At 43.6% G+C, this 16,641-nt stretch overlaps 1 protein-coding gene and 1 long non-coding RNA gene across 2 annotated transcripts; both read right to left on the reverse strand.

The window, feature by feature from the left end:
• Positions 1–776: 776 nt before the first annotated feature.
• Positions 777–9,357, reverse strand: LOC127601720 (fibroblast growth factor 10-like). Its single transcript, XM_052067286.1, has 3 exons — positions 8,224–9,357; positions 2,417–2,520; positions 777–1,461 (listed from the first exon to the last, which is right to left on the reverse strand). Exons 1-3 carry the CDS (start codon positions 8,675–8,677, stop codon positions 1,270–1,272), a joined length of 750 nt encoding a protein of 249 aa, XP_051923246.1. The 5' UTR covers positions 8,678–9,357; the 3' UTR covers positions 777–1,269.
• Positions 9,358–9,362: 5 nt separating this feature from the next.
• On the reverse strand, positions 9,363–15,645 carry LOC127601754 (uncharacterized). The gene is made up of 4 exons (XR_007962631.1): positions 14,166–15,645; positions 13,440–13,552; positions 12,410–12,480; positions 9,363–9,473 (listed from the first exon to the last, which is right to left on the reverse strand). It is a non-coding gene; the product is annotated as an uncharacterized LOC127601754 (long non-coding RNA).
• Between the last annotated feature and the right edge of the window lie 996 nt (positions 15,646–16,641).

Raw genomic sequence — 16,641 nt, forward strand, 5'->3', positions numbered from 1 at the left:
TCTATCTCTCTCTGTCTGTCTGTCTGTCTGTCTGTCTGTCTGTCTGTCTGTCTATCTATCTATCTATCTATCTATCTATCTATCTATCTGAATCTCTAGCGAGCTAGCTAACTATCTTGCTAGCTAGCATTTGGTCGGTCAGTCCAGCCATCCATCTATCGATCCATCCATCCTTCAAGGGGTCTTGACTTGGTGGCAATAGCAATATGACAATACGACTCTTGTTGAGAACCACACCCCCGTACCTTCCCAGTGTACCGTAGCTTTACCAATCTTGATATTTGTCAAGACAAGATAAGAAGACATGAGGCCCAGCAGATTTTGGCATTAATGTCCCACACCGTGCTCTTTTGATCTACCATCGAGGCATCTGTCACTGATTAGCATGCTCACGCATGAGGATTGAGGGAAGTGGGTGGTCAGACATAGGTCATGTCGCAGCAACCAGTAAGCATCCAAGGACAGGCACGTTTTTCTATATTCATATTTTTAGCAGGTGCTTGAAAGTCGTTTTTCATCATGGGTGTCCTCGGCTTGAAGTCAATTCCGCCTGCATCTACAACCCATATCAGTGGAGCGTTCTCCCTCCCTCCTGTCTTGTCTTTATGTTTCCGCTCAGTTAGGGAGATAATGAGAGCAATGGTTGCCACATGGATTAGCCAGCCCTCAGACATTAATGGTTGCCTTGTCAGCCATGCAGATAAAGACTCACATACCGCGACCTGAACACTCACAAGTCCAGAGTGTGCGGTGAACACAACAGATGGGATGCAGAGGATTAAAAACAGTATTTTATTACCACTTGATAGAAATCCTTTTTTTTTTTTAAACATGAAGAATGCCAAGGAATGCTCAGGACGTAAGTGTACCCCTCTAGTTAAATAATCACAAAATAAATAAATCAGTACAGTGCAGACAACACACGGGCATTAAGTAATCAACTGCTTTGTTGGGCCCCCTACAGTTTAATGATAAAGGACACCCACTTGTCTGCTTCTACACTTGCTTATTAGTTGAGCGAGTCATGTTTATTTATATTTGCCTTTTAGCTCAATTTTGGCACAGAAATAAGATAAATATTGCATCCTGTGCCACATCAAACACAAAAACACGCTCCTCTCGCAAATAAAGTACATGATCTCTGTTCTTTGTCAGTGTTAGTGCCTTGTTTCTAAAATTTCCTAGTAAGAGTCTTCACCCTCAGGAGAGGAATGCCTCTCTTTGCCAATGCTGCATTTTGTCCTTTTTCCAGCTCATTTGACGATGGGCTCACGCCATGATGGGAAGGAAGTGGGTGGCTGTGTTTTTCCTTCGCGTTCTCTTCCCTCGCACAGGCCTCCCGTGGATGTTCAGACCCACAAACATTTGCCGCTTCTTGTTCTTCCACTCGGCTGACGCATAGGTGTTGTAGCCGTTTTCCTCGATGCGCTCCTTCAGGGTGCAGTCAATGCCAAACTCCCTCTAGAAAAATCCGGAGGCGCCATGTGTCAATTTCACACTCCTTGTTTAAAACAGTTTTACTTGGAAATATGTTAAGTTTGTCCATGCAACGACTCCCTAATATACATCTGAACACCCCTGAAGTTGAAAATTTGAAGAATTTATGAAAAAAATACACCATTAAAATCAACAATTTGAACTGTCATTTAGCATGACGCTGAGTAATTCATTTCAGAACCTGATTTGTTGTGAGACTTTATTTTTAAAGGAGAAGACTCTACACTCCTTTTTAAGAGAAAAACTGTGAAGAGAAATACCAAATTACTATAAGCCAAATTTCATTCTTTTGTCAGTTAAGAATTTCTGATAAAAAAAACAAATGTATTTGTGTACGCATGACTTTGAATGTGTGTGGCTTTAAAAGGCGGGGCCTGGCCTGGTGAGTGACGTTTTCATCAGCGAATGAACATAGTTGGCTTCTTTTTCACTCAGGTTAGCCAGTCTGCAAATTGAGTGGCGTCAGTAAAAGTATTACGTGTTTCTTTTTTGTCGTTAACGTTGGAATTTCATATTAAAAGTGATCAACTTGTTTCATTATGTTAAAATGTTACAAACTCTGTAAGGGTCTTTTTTTTTATTAACCCTGCAGTCTGACACATTTACACTGTAGGTGTGTAGTTGGGAATGAGCCTGCAGCATGTTGTCTGCATGGAAGTCAACCACTGTATAGTACCATCAGTGACTCACCATTATTACCAGTGGGAACACTTGTTTAAAATCAGATTGTGTTTGACCTCAAAGTTCACTGGGATCCAATTTGAGACTGCACTGTTCTCTCTTGTGTTTCCTGTGCGAACACTCGACAAAATGTAACTGCAGGGGATTAACAGATAACATCTTTTTTTTTTTTTTTTGGGGATAAGATCACCATGATGTGTCTAAAAGCATCTATGGGACCTCTGACCCGGACACTCACCGCTCCATACAGCTCTCCCTTCCTGCTGATTGCCAGATAGTAGTTGCTATTCAGCCCTTTGATAGCCACCACTCCCACATCCACCGATGTGATTTCCAAAATACCTACAATACAGTAACAACAGCATTTTATTAACATGCGGCCCATTCAGAATGTTTCTATGGAAAAATGTGAATCGCTTTTCAGTCTACAAAGACAACACTGAGATGGCAAGGGATGTAAATGTGTTTAATGTTTTCCTGCTGCAGATAAGAGAAGAGAACAATGCACATTGTCTGTCACCTGTGTCGTGTGGGATGCTAATGAGTCTTTTCTTTCCTTCTAAACATCAACAAAAGTATGATTACCGGTACATTTTAGGAACCCCTAAGCAAGGGAACACGGGATGGGAGTTTTACAACTGTAAACAAGATTTACAACTGTGTAATCGGTTTCAGCTGCACAATTTGAAAATGAATGGGTGAACACGACTGAGAATCTCCGTCTTGTTTAATTGCGTTTGCTTGGTCAGGTTCCTGAGTCCCTCGGCAAATAATTCAAGGTTCTCAATGGTTGTTAGTGGGGCTAATTTATACCCCAGCTATGCGGTCTTTGTAAGAGGTCAGAGAGATATAACTTCCCAATATGTCCTTTGACCACAACAACTACTTGTCTCATTTTCCACAGGCAGTATGTGAGAAGAGAGCTAGCAATGAGCACGTAGGGAGGACATATTGGGGCACTCATGGGCCCCTAGGGGATAAAATGCAAGTGTGCATAACACTAACATCTTTTGGGTAGGTTGACAGCAGCTGATAAAATGAGAAAGTTGTACTCAACGACCCCGTAAGATGAATTTAGAGATGGGTTCCGAAATACATTACAAATATTTGAAAAGAATTGCTGAACCTGTGCAACTTATAGAGATTTCTTTTTTGCGCCTTCACCTGCGTCAAGATATACTGTAAGACAGATGTAACAGAGTTTCCGGTAATTTCTCAAAATAATACATCGTTCACATTGCGAAATAAATAAAATGGAATGAATGTAAGTTCCTTCTTCTTTCTGAGCGGCCCGGTACCAAATGACCAGGGTTGGGTAACACTCATGTAAAAGGGCTCCTTCAGTGCATATGAGGACAGTGTTCACTCATTCACTCCCAAAGACGTTTTTAAACGTCTTTTCAGACTTGGTCTAGAATTGGTCGGTACTGAAAATGAAAGGATTCTGGTTGAATATGGTTATGGTTAGGCATCAGGAAACGAGCGCCAATCAATGTAATGTACTCGGGAAGAGGCTGTCTGGAGTTCCCGTGATTTGTTTGATGTCATGACTGCCTCCCTCTCACTTCAGTAATTCCTTGAGCCGCTGCACCCTTGCATGTGGAGACAACCCATCACGATGAACGGGACGACGCGCTTTGATCAACGCGACTCTTCTCTCTGATCACTTTTTGGATGGCACCGGCTTCCGCGATAGGCCTACACCCTATTCCGGATCTGATGCCGGAAGCTGTATCGCGGAGTGGACAGTGGAGCACGCAGGTGTGTTCCAAAAAGAACAATCCCTCCCTTAAAAAGCACGGTGGCTTCTCTCCTTGTCCGCGAGGTCGGGACTGTATCAGTTTCGAGTTCAAACAGTGGCACCTCAGGGCGATGAGGTCTGAAGCGGCAAGGCGGCAGTGGGGACTGTGACACAACGGCCATTGAAGATCTGAGAGGAGCTGGTTTCTGTGTGGGGATCAGGTGTCTGGGATGAAGTGAGGATGTAAGACAATCTATGGCCGGGTCTGGCTGCTCTGTAAACACGGGAGGGATGAAAAGTGAGAGAACAGAGGAGGATAGTGGAGCCATGACAGTGAGACTGGTGGTGGGGGGGGGGGGGGGTGGAGGGAGGATTAGAAAAGGCTGTAATGATCACTGATCAAAGTCAGCCACCGGAGGCAGGGGCGAGACAGCTTGTATATGCTCTGGCTCACACGCACACGCGTTCACGTGCTCATGTATGCTCATGAACACATTAAGCAGATGGATGTACTGTACACTCAGCATTGGCTACACGTGTACAAATTCATACGATCTCATACAAGAGCTGGAAAAAACATTCTGCTCAGTGCTGCATATTACGTACATTTTCAAGAAGTAAAAATTGTAGTTTGCAGTAGTGTAGAACTGCACTGCAACATTCTGGGAGCTGCCTGGAATATTTTGTACATCTCACATCGCTAAACAAGGGATAATACGCAAGTGCAATTCTTCACCAATGCTAAATGGTACTTTAATACTGTACTCATTGTGCCAAACCAAAGGACATCCTTCAATTGTTTCTGATGCTCTAAAGGGGATTCTCGGTTTATGCATTCCGTTCCTACTGCGGCGAGATATCCTGAAACACTATACATATTGTTTAAAACGATAAAAAATAAATACGTCAGTAACTTTGCAAACTAGACCCTTGCGAATGAAAGCCCGACCTGTGCACAAATGCCAACCGTTGTGAAATAACTGTGAATGATTGATCTTATTGTAGCCTCACAAATTTTCCTCTTTTCTCAGATTGGTGAAACCCCAAAATAAGTACAAGTGGAGTTTTCACAAGCAAAAGCCATGTGCAAATTGACAACATTGTACACAGGACCAAACCGAGGACTCCTATGTATGTACAATACATGCAATTGTTTTGTTTTTCAACAAAATTGTTGGGGGGGGGGGGAGGAAAATTGTCCCCCGCTCCCAATCCCTGTACTGAATCCTATTAGATTGTGCATGTGTACCTAATGAAGCAGCTATGTGGATTTGGAATGCAGCAACATAGCTAAGGTAATGTGTGGCTTGTTGGATACGCTCAACAACTGCAAATGGTGCGTTGGTTGTGGAATGGAAGCGTTTTTCCCGAAAAGATACGAGAAGGCATGCAATTTGTAGCTTGTTTTGCGATCCTTCCTTACTCATTACATTTTTTTTTAACATTTAATCTTCACACCTGGCGCAAAATAACATTTCCTTTTCATGCTGACGTAGGAGTCTGTATATGTCCCGATAGCACTTAAAAATAGGACCACACCTCAGCGTCATTTCAGTGAAAAGATACAAATCTCCCTCTTTGTTTTTTCCCCAAACCTCTGTAAGAGCTCCATCTGTTTTTCCCATGCAAAAGGCCATGGCTCTGATTAAAGAAGACGAATGTGTATGAAGAAAAACCCACTTGCACAAACTCAACATGTCCACAGGCATCTCCGTGCACACATGGCACCTACACACACTCCGACACGCATACGCACACTTGTTGACAGGCTTGTACCATAAGCGACCAAGTCAGGGAATTTAAAGTACAGTGCTACCTCTACTTACAAAATTGAATACATTTCTTAACAAGAAAAGTCGAGACGCCGTTCGAAGCCCCCCAAAATTCAGACATAAATGTTTTCTAAAGCATAGATATGCATCAAAATATAGAACAAATATATATTATAATTAGATTATAGCACAATAAACGAGAGTTGTACATAATGTAAAAAAAGAAAAGAATAGCATAAAGAGAACTTTTAACTTGGTCCCAATCGTTTTTTGTTTTTTTTTGCCCTCTTTAGTTCATGTTCTCTCTCAGGAGTGATTTTTGACTGGCGTTTTGTAAAGAACTGATTCAGGGACGTTTGCTTTTGTCGGGTTTTAACAATCCTCCGAAAACGTCCGAGGCAAACATCAGCATCGTGAGTGATCGCCTGACTGGTGAACACTTTTTCTGTGTGATTCACATTTACGTAAAACTATCCGAAAATGATCTATCAACACACAAAAAGACATACGGTAGCGGTCCCTATTAGCCAATGGGATGACAGGATGATGCTCGGCAATAGCCAATCGCAGAGCAGCTATAAGTATGCGGCGTTCAGGAAACTCTGAGTTGCGCGGAGCATCCCATACCTTTTGTATCTTGAAATTTATTGTTTAACAAGAGGCAATAATTTCTTGTTGAGGCATTTCACAACTTGAAAATTTTATTGGAAGAGACTTTTGTAAGTAGAGGTACCACTGTACAAGGTACAGTAAGTTGCAAGTGGTCTATAAAAAACAGCACTCAGCGAGTTAACATATAATGTACAGTATATTTAAACACATGCTTATGCATTTACATACTTAGCAAAGAAGCTTGCTCTATCTACACAGTATCTCGTCCAAACCTTAACACATGCTCCAGCGGGTTTGAATGCCATGTGGGACAGTTTGGCATCCCTATAAATCTGTGGGAGAGTCAGATCCTAGCTCTTTAACTCATTCAGTACCAGCCAATTCTGGACCAAGTCTGAAAAGACGTTTAAAAACGTCTTTGGGAGTGAATGAGTTGAGATACACTGCGCTCGGCCCTCGTTGGGCCAGAAGCAGCACCCTAAACCAGCGCTTGCACATCCCAAGCACCTTCACACATCTATCCGAGGTACTGTCATATTTGAACTGCTTGGACAATTTTTGCCTTGCATTTTTTATGCTCGGGGACGGGCAAGGCTGTTCTACCACTCATAAGAACAAAAACGAGATATTTGGTCACTTCAAGGGACTGCGTCAAGTCGACAAAAGACATCAGACCTGGGATCATGTCTGGCCCCAGGGAGCAAAGACTGAAGCTACTGTTGTGTGGTGTCCTTTACCGTGTGAACCTGATACAAGAGCACAAAATCCACACAGTGTCCCCGGACCCCCTCCGGACAGAGCTTTTTGATGGCAGCCCCATTGATGTGGAGGACACACGGCTTTGATGTGACCACAATGATCAGCCTCGCCATTCATGAACTTGTAGCTCCAACTCATCCCATCGGCTCATTTTCGATGCCCTCCCTGATGGACAGGCCACGCTAAAAATCCTCCTGACTTTTGAAAAAGGTGACGCATACACTCTCGAGAGTGTGACGTTCTACGCCGTACGTAAAGTTCAAGGCGCATTTGCGCACACCACTCGTATAATGGAGCCAGTTACCTGTGCACCCTGCATGACAGTTTTACAACTGAAGAGAAACATCAAATAAATATGTCAGTAAAGGCATCGCCGTTTAATACGCCCTGTAAATAAAGTTGCTTATGTCATGACCTTGTCAAAACAAAATCTCCCTCTGACATTGTTGCCCCCTTTGATTGAAAGTGTGGTTTAGCTTCCCCAGGTGGGGGGAGAACATTAAAAGGTTCCACACACTCACTCGGGGTTGGGAGGGAGAAAAAAAAAAGAGCACGTGAAGAGAAGATGTGAGCGAGTACTCGCTGAGCACATGTGTCGTTGTCGGAAGCTCTAAGATCACACACCCACTGGAGCATGTGAGTGGCCGGGAGTCCGATAGGCAACGCTTATCGAGAAGCCCGATACGTGTAATTGCTTTAAAGTTCCTTCTGAAACCAAATCTCTCTGACTGGGGGTGCGTGGGGGGGGCGTAATTTGTTCAACTGGGAGACACAGAGAGGCAGCAAGATTATAGAAGCATGATCGGGGCTGACATCCATATCCCCTTTCCCTGTCGCTTGTTGGTCGTTATCAGCGTTTACTCTGGGCTGTGAAGACTCCCTGATAATGGGCAGGTTATCTGTCTTTGCTCCTTCTAAAGCCGTTTGAGAGCTACCAATTCTATGCTGAGTGTTTGGACAGGACAGATACCGTTGGATGTCTGGTTTGAAACTAAACAACCGGGGATGGCTTCATTTCGTAGGAAAGAATCGGGTTTCCTCTGAGACTCTTGGAACAACAGTGCAATGAAGTCACATGCAATACGTACACAGTAAAACTCTAAATTGATGACTTCAGATAAAACTGTGTGTGCGGCTTTTTTTTTTTTTTTAATTACTTACTGAGAGGGTCATCCTTGCTCTTTGTGCCATTGACCCTTCCGTTCTTGTCGATCCTCAGGAAAAACTTCTGGAAAGAGAACAGCTTCCTCCTCCGTATGTCTCCTTGGAGATGGTTGTAACTGCGCACGTGCCTACCCTGTGGTCCCCCGGTCCGACCCGGGGGCCCCCCAGTGGCCCTGGGCTTGTACACACCCTCGCTTTCTGAAATGTTCCGCAGAGCCCTGTGGCTCCACGGTATGGTGAGCCTCAGTCTGTCTCTCCTGAGCTGATGGCAGGTTGCGCCGGGGAGGGAGAAGGCGAGAGCTACAAGAGCTAGCAGGAGAGGCAGAGACCACGAGGCAAACAATGTGGCGGGCCTCAACCAGTGGCTGGTCCCAGAGCGAGAATGAGTCCCAAAGTCAGTCCTGGAGAAGGACAAGGCAGCCTTACTCCCTCCAGCAGCACATCTGATCATGGTAGTGTGCTGTGTGGAGGACTCGAGGTAGCCTCAGAGCCTGGGACATGCTGCTGGGGGCGCAGATAGGCTGGGGAGGGCAGGGAGGGAAGCCCTCCACAGTCCGCCAGTATGGGTCGGGTCAGATCCCCCCCACCTCCGCACAGAATCCAAATTATGAAGCACCTGTATGAAATCCTCTGATTTCCCTTCTGCTTTATGTTTGACTCAAAAGCTGGATCCTCCAGCCGGTATTCCTCTGAGGTCTCTATTTTTGGGAAATCAGAAAGCCTGCAGTCCAAGTTACGAAGGGATCGATTTAATGCGTATTCCGGTAAGACACCTGCTTCTTAACACTGCAAAACTGTTCTCTGGGTTGCCGTTCTGTGGGTCTTACTTCCAGGCAGCTGCGATAATTTGGCCAAAAAAAAGAAAGAAAAAAAGTTCACGGATAGGTTGAAGTCTTCCTCATTGAGTGAATTAAAATGAAGGGTAGCACAGCGTGCTTGCTACCAGCCAGACTCTCCATGCGCAGTCAAGACTTTGTACAGTTTGCTCTGAGAGCCCCCCCAAAATTTAAGCATCATGTCGGCCAATCCAAGCTGGTGTCAGATAATCCATTTGACTTGTATCGCTCTCGTTCTCTTCATCTCTGTCTGCTGTCTCTCTTGATTCCCCTCAGCCTCCCCAAAAAAATGACCGCTCAGGTACTGAGGCAGCGGGTCCAGTGGGGGCACACATTGAGCCTTCCTCTTCCTCTTCCTCTTTGTCAAGTCTTGGATGTGAGGAATTCTGGTACCATGTCCTTACCTGAAGGCTGAACACAAAAAAATGAGTGTATTGCACAGAGGCGTGCGACTTTTAGTGACTTGAGCCCTCCCTCCCTCACATATGGGAGCAAGCGTTCTCGGTGTGTGTGTGTGTGTGTGTGTGTGTGTGTGGGTGCCCCCTTGCTAACTTTTGAGACTGTGGGAGAAGTGATACTATATCTTGAGCTGTTGCTCCAAAACAGTAAGAAAAGATTTGCAAGGAACAGATCGGTGTATTTACAGCTCCTGGGCTGAATTACAAAAGTGGAAGTATGTTTAGCGGAACAATTTTTATCTCCGTACTGTGCTTTAAGCCATCATTATTCAAGATGTTGTCGCGCACCACTGTGATGAATTCAATTGGAAAGTACAAAAAAATAAATAAAACCCAAGCTGTCACATCAACACCACATGGTCATTTGTCACAGTTAAGCGTGTGTAGCATGCAATGAAAAGTACAATTGCAGCTTTGCTATGATAAATTATGTTCATGTTACGCAATACCCTAAAAAAAAGAGCATTGTTAGCAAACAATTGTTTTTAGTTTTTATTCTTTTTGGAACCTAAATGGAAAAAAAAGACATTTTGTGTGGATTAATAAAAAATCATTTCCAAACGCCTCTATTGTTCTTATTTAACCCTTTCAGGGACAGCGGTTACTACAGTGGACAGTTTATCATGTTATCATGTTGAAGGGTGCATGAAAGGGTTTTAAAGATACAGTAATTCAAAGAAGAAAGATTTTGCTCAGTACTGCACATTAAAAAAAAAAGTCCAGTTAATTACTGGAGTGTGCAGGTGTCAAACTCATGGCCCGGGGGGCCATTTCCGGCCCGCATGTCATTTTATGTGGCCGGCGAAACATGTGCCAACTTGCATGATCCATTGCTAAAATCTGTACCAAAATGTCAAAATGTCATGTGTAATAAATAATGTTGAGATTTTGCAATAATTTTGTTAACCTGTTTACACTCACTTGAACAAAAATTAAAGAAACTATTGTTGACTTGAGTGATTTCAAAACGAATTGTGTATATATAATATGGATCGATCTACTGTATGGAAATATTTTGGGCATGCACATTTTAATTACGGTCTGACCATTCTACAGTACCTGCCATAAGATACACACAAAGAAAGTACGGAAAGCCCTACCAGATGAATTGAGTCAATTAAGTCGGATCCCCCCCCCATGCATTTCAATATGCATATGCAGATTTTCGCTATTTGTGAGCTTGCCTGGTCCCGATCTCCCATGAATCGCAGGAATTCACTGTATAGATAAACAACCATTCACACTCACATTCACACTAACCGTGGATATGAAATAAAGTCAACTGACCCCTGTTCGAATGCCCGTTTTTTGCTGTTGGTGAAAAGTAATAGAATTGTCACGGTTGACCTCCGGGTGTCAGTTATAACGATGAAACCATAACTGCATACTAGCTCTGCGGTGGAGTGTATCGCTGTTTGCTGCACATGTTATGGCTAACGGCTAACCCTTTTGACTTCTGGCCCCGGTCTGTCCCGGCCTCATTTTGCCTGGCCTCTGTTTCTTTTCCATTACAACAGGCACCGATCAAAAGTGGGAGGGATTGTGGCAGGATCAAGAAGGTGAACACCAGCCCATTCATCATTTCCCACATTCTTGCTTCGACAATGGATGTTGTGGAGACTGTGCTGTTTTTCTTCCTTCCCGTTTTATTCAGTGGATGAAAACCCGCAGTCAGAAGCGTAAACGTCTACTTTGTATTAGCCAACCAAATGGCAGTGATGACATTGTGGTTCATAAATGTCAATGTCTGTCAATCAGATGACCGTGACATCATGGCCTTACTCGCCCTGCGTTCTGCAAAGTAGAAGCAGAGCAGAGGAGGTGCCACTGTCATCTCTTCAAAAAAGTGGAATGGACCACAAAAGATGGAAACAGGTCAGCTTTGGGTAGAAGCGGTTCAGTGGAAAAGCCGCTTTCAACAACCTGCTTATCTTTCGTGTATACGGGGACGCATTTAACGTCATTTGAAATGAAACCGCAACAGCATCAATCTTTTCTTTTTAAGAAAGCGCAACATTCAACCTTTGGTGTGGGAACTCTTAAGAATTGTTCCATCACGTACATAATTGCCGGAGCATTTGGTTACTAACGTTTTTATGATTGGATAATTTGTTTTGAACTGAATGGTGTCAAGCTTTCACGGGATGCGGGCGGGGGTGGTGTGGGGGGGGGGGGGGGCACATAGAATGACGCAGAGTGAGTTTGACACCTGTCATCGGGGACCAAACCATTCCACTGTGACGTAACATAACATGTGGTTAAGATACAAGCAGTCAAATATTGTTTGAAGATGCTCATAAGGGGGAAACCCAGTGCTAAAAAGACAAAGTTTTCAGGCCGTTGACCTTGCTGACATAAATCAGATGGCAAGTTGACATTTTTAACCCAACCTGTGTGATAAACCAAACCAGTGCTGGCACTCTTATCTAATTTGCACTGACCCTCGTATCTTTAAATGTCGACGTCTGGTCTGTTGCTCACTTTCCCGGCATTAAGTCCCACTTTTTACTGCCCGCTTTAATGTCCATCAACGATGTACGGCGAGAGTGGCGGTCTGGACTCAACTGCGCATGCCGCGCTTTTATCTGGGGATGCAAACATAGCAATCTTATCAGCACTTCCTTTGCAGTGTCCCTTTCCCGCTGTGATAACCAAATCACCGTGGAAGGAGCGGAGCAGGTAAAATATCAATTTGGGCTGCGGCAAAAAAAAAAAAGCCAAGCATCTTGTTGATGTTGATGATGACCTAAACTCCAATACAATGTATTTGTGTCATTGTGTCTTTGGGTCATTTTCTCGCATTAAAAATAAAATGATCAATACACATGTCGGGGTGTCGAACCTCTCAGGGATGAAGCCCTCCTTTGCAAAATATGTTAATATACTCACAAGTTTTGCAGGATTTCTGGAGAGGCCAAGGAGCAAATTCTTCTCCACGTCAGCACACGTGTGTTGTCCTCCTAAAGGCAATTTTAGAGAGATTTGCGGGGTCTGGAGATGGTCTCAACTCAACTCAGCTTCAGCATTTAGTATTTCTTTATAGACGGAGCTCAGAGGGTTGCATTTCAACCCCCCCCCCCCCTGAAAAATTGGCAATACACGATCTCCTGATCCAGGCCTACAGGCTGCAGCCCATAAATTATTCTCCAAAATATGACGATATAAAATGAAAAGTCAAATGTCGGACATTTAAGCACACGAGCAGAGATTTAATTTCACATTGTTCCAGTTACAAGAACGGTTTCTCGATATGTTCATGCATATGAATATTGAAATTGTAATTGTATAATCTACAGTAGGTCAGTGACTCTTTTACGCCCTATGCAGAGATGATATTTTGGAAAATTTTAGGCGCGGTGCAAAATACTCTCCCCAAATCTACCAATGCATGCATGCATTTATACACAACCTCCATCAGCTTCCTCTACTGTCTATATTATTTTTTCATGATAGCGTACACGAGATAGGTCAGAAGAGTTCATACCAAAATTATTCATTCATTCATTCATCTTCCTAACCGCTTGATCCTCACTAGGGTCGCGGGGGGTGCTGGAGCCTATCCCAGCCGTCTCCGGGCAGTAGGCGGGGGACACCCTGAATCGGTTGCCAGCCAATCGCAGGGCACACATAGACGAACAACCATCCACGCTCACACTCAAACCTAGGGACAATTTAGAGTGTTCAATCAGCCTGCCATGCATATTTTTGGAATGTGGAAGGAAACCGGAGCACCCGGAGAAAACCCACGCAGGCCCGGGGAGAACATGCAAACTCCACACAGGGAGGCCGGAGCTGGAATCGAACCCGGTACCTCTGCACTGTGAAGCCGACGTGCTAACCACTGGCTACCGGGCCGCCCCCAACCAAAATTAATTTACATGAAATACATCAATATTAATCTTATGAAATACACACACACCAAATCCCGGCTATGGCCTCCTTGTGTGGACTTTGCATGTTCTCCCCATGCCTGCGTGGGTTTTCTCCGGGTGCTCCGATTTCTTCCCACATTCTAAAAACATGCAAGGCGGGCTGATTGAACACACAAAATTGATTTTAAAATGATGTCTGACATCGTCCTCCCTTGTAAGTATATCTTTGGCTCATATATTTAGTTCAACCAATCAGATGGTTAAACATAGCAGTCTATTTAGCTCAACCAATCAGTGGACAGAAAAATGAAGCCATCACTCTGCGCCCTTGAGTGGTAAATGTCAAATCTGGCGCTAACGGTAAGGACTGTGAAGGCCTTGGGCAGATTACATTTACATGGCAACATATAGAAGCTGAAATCTGATTGGATAAAAGAAAAATCAGCATTTACGATATAAGTCTTAAGAACTTGGCGACCAAGATACATGCTGTGAACTGATGATAAATTCTTGGAAATTAATTACCGTGATGCAATCAATCCAAGCTGTAAATGTAGGTCAGTGCTTCTGCTTAGTGTTTGCTCCAGCAGAGAAGGCCTTGAAGGCCCCGAGTGTATTCAGAGCATGTTTTTACCACCGCTGACATTATGCGTCTTTCTTTTATGTGCAGATTGCAAGTGAAAAAAAAAAATCTTGCTCGCAGGGAAATGTGGGATTGACTTAAACGCGCTGAACATGGTGTACAACAACAGAGTTCAAGCGTGGAAATTCACCTTGTTCTAGTCGTGTGTCTCGACTTTTGCCGAGCCCCCTCAGCGCTCGCCCCTCCCCTTGGGTACGCTATCATTAAGCAGATGTTTTGTGGGGAACGGCCCCTTGCGCCTTGTTTCTTCGACTCCCAATCCACATGTGGTCTGCGAGAGAATCAAACGCGCAAGTCACAAACAAGCCAAATGACCTATGGGAACCATGTGTGAGCGTACCCCGAGGCCCACTCTGTGTGTGCCGGGTCACAGGAGGCTGAGGCTTTAATAAAGGAGCAGGCCTGGTACAGGGATGCCAGTCTGATCGCCTGCGGACATGCAACCTGATGGGGTCCAGATGAGCGACACCGCACTGGACCTTTTACTCCAAAGGATGCACGTGTTCCGGACATATTCGTATCATATTCTGCTTGGATTGGATTTAAAAGGGCTCTTTGCAAATCACAGTAGAAGGTGTAAAGTGGGGTGTGCACGCACACAGCTACATACACACGAAGCGATAATTACAGCAAAAATGGCGTTTGTCAATTAATATCATGCATGAACGTTCATGGTCCATTTTAAATGTATTGATTTCGAATTGCTAAACATCCATACCGAAGAAAGGAGGTTAAACAGTTGTTTAGAAGTGTAGTTTACTTCATTACACTTTGTGACCTTTTTTCTGAGATTGTATTTAATAAATAATCCGTAGACTTCAAAAAAACTAAAACCAATAATAAAACTAATAAAAATAACATTAATACAAAGCATTTTTTTGAAAAAACTGACACGCCTGGTCCAAAACCTACTGAATACTAACTGAATTTAAAAACTACTAACAATTAAAAATACACAACTATTATTGCCCTGATGATCACTAGAGGTGCAACAGTATGGCAAGAATGACGGTTAAGTTTGTTGGTCCTTGGTTTAAAGCAGTAACCAAGTGAATCTTAGTTTCAGAAAATTTGGTAACTCCTGATTTAGGGACAGGGCGCGTGGCTACACCACGACACAGTTATGCTTTTTTCCCCCCTCACCTAATATGTACCATGTGGGACCCTGCCCATTTGATCATTATCATTTTTATAGCTAGTTTTGAACACAAGTCAAAGAATAATTGTGGGAAACTTTCACTGGTCATATAAAATGAACTAGAGAGCCGGATGTGGTGCATGGGCCTCAAATGTGACACCAGACTGATATATGCAACACAATCAGTTGCTTAAGTGCTGGGCAGCACGACCTTCAGGTCCCTTCCGAATGGGGTATCGTTACGTTTCACACCACAATCGTAAAGACTGTGGCTTGACCCGACTTGATGTTGACCATACAATTCAGGATTTTCCACCCAAAATAATGAACGACTCTAATTTCTACGTTTGTCAGACCGACCACGAACTGAGCAGATCGAGGAGAAAAAATCACTCTTAACACACCTCAAACTACCAGATAATCACACAGGATTATCTTTCAGAGACAATCGATGGAAACTACTCCAATTTGGCCCAACCCGTAAAAATACCAATTTCCATATTTACCATTTTGTTACATTTTAAACTCAGTGATACATGGATAATTTTATTTTTAAATACAGTAATATCAAAATCGACAATTTATCTTTAGTTGAGCACTTACTATATCTTGCGTTGAACAGCTAGCTGTTACTAGCTAGTTCGTTGTCAATTCCCGCCACTGGCAATGGCAACGCTTACATCGTATCATCTTGGGAAGTTCACCATTCTGGTTTCTCAACGCTGTTGATCGCTGCCAAGACGGTTGGTGATTAAATGGTGGCCAACGCAAGCTACTCCTCCACAAATAACTGTGCCTCAGAGCTAGCGAGCATGGCATTTGGAAGCCATTTTGAGGCATTACAGAAAGAGCACAGCAATAGGCCGATATGTGTTTTTCAGTGAAACGTTGCTCGCTAGGTAGGCAAATGGTTAGTTGCGAATGATGATACAATAAGTGAATGAAGATACATACCGAGGCCTTCATATTTTTTTTATTATATGTAAATATTTAATGTGTCCCCAGCTGTTGTGTTATGTTGTCAGGGTGTCTGGTAACTTCCCAGGTTACAATTTCCTGCCTTACAATGATCAATGAATGTTTGTCACGTTATCTGGACAGGTTTACGTCACAGTGCCCTGCTGAGTGTCAGTTTCCACAGGACCAAGGAATTTACTGACAGGTCACACACTAGATCAAGTCATCAGTGCTTGGCCTTCCTCTGGCTAATGTAGCAACTTAACTTGCATTAACAGGGAGCATGTTATAATGCAAATTTCACTTGTTCTTGTTTCATGTTGCGCAGTTACTGGAAATTAGAAAAAATAAGGTCGATCCATGAAAAAAAAGAGATACATGGACATTTTGTAACCCTCATTTTTGTTATTGCAAAATATGCTGGCAGCTGGTGGAGGGAGCGCAATTGAACCGATGCAGGAACTTTTCTAAAGCGGTGGAAAAATAAATTGTGGTTGACATTATTATGGCA

This window comes from Hippocampus zosterae, chromosome 6 (assembly GCF_025434085.1).
Source record: "Hippocampus zosterae strain Florida chromosome 6, ASM2543408v3, whole genome shotgun sequence".
NCBI classification, from domain to species: Eukaryota; Metazoa; Chordata; class Actinopteri; order Syngnathiformes; family Syngnathidae; genus Hippocampus; species Hippocampus zosterae.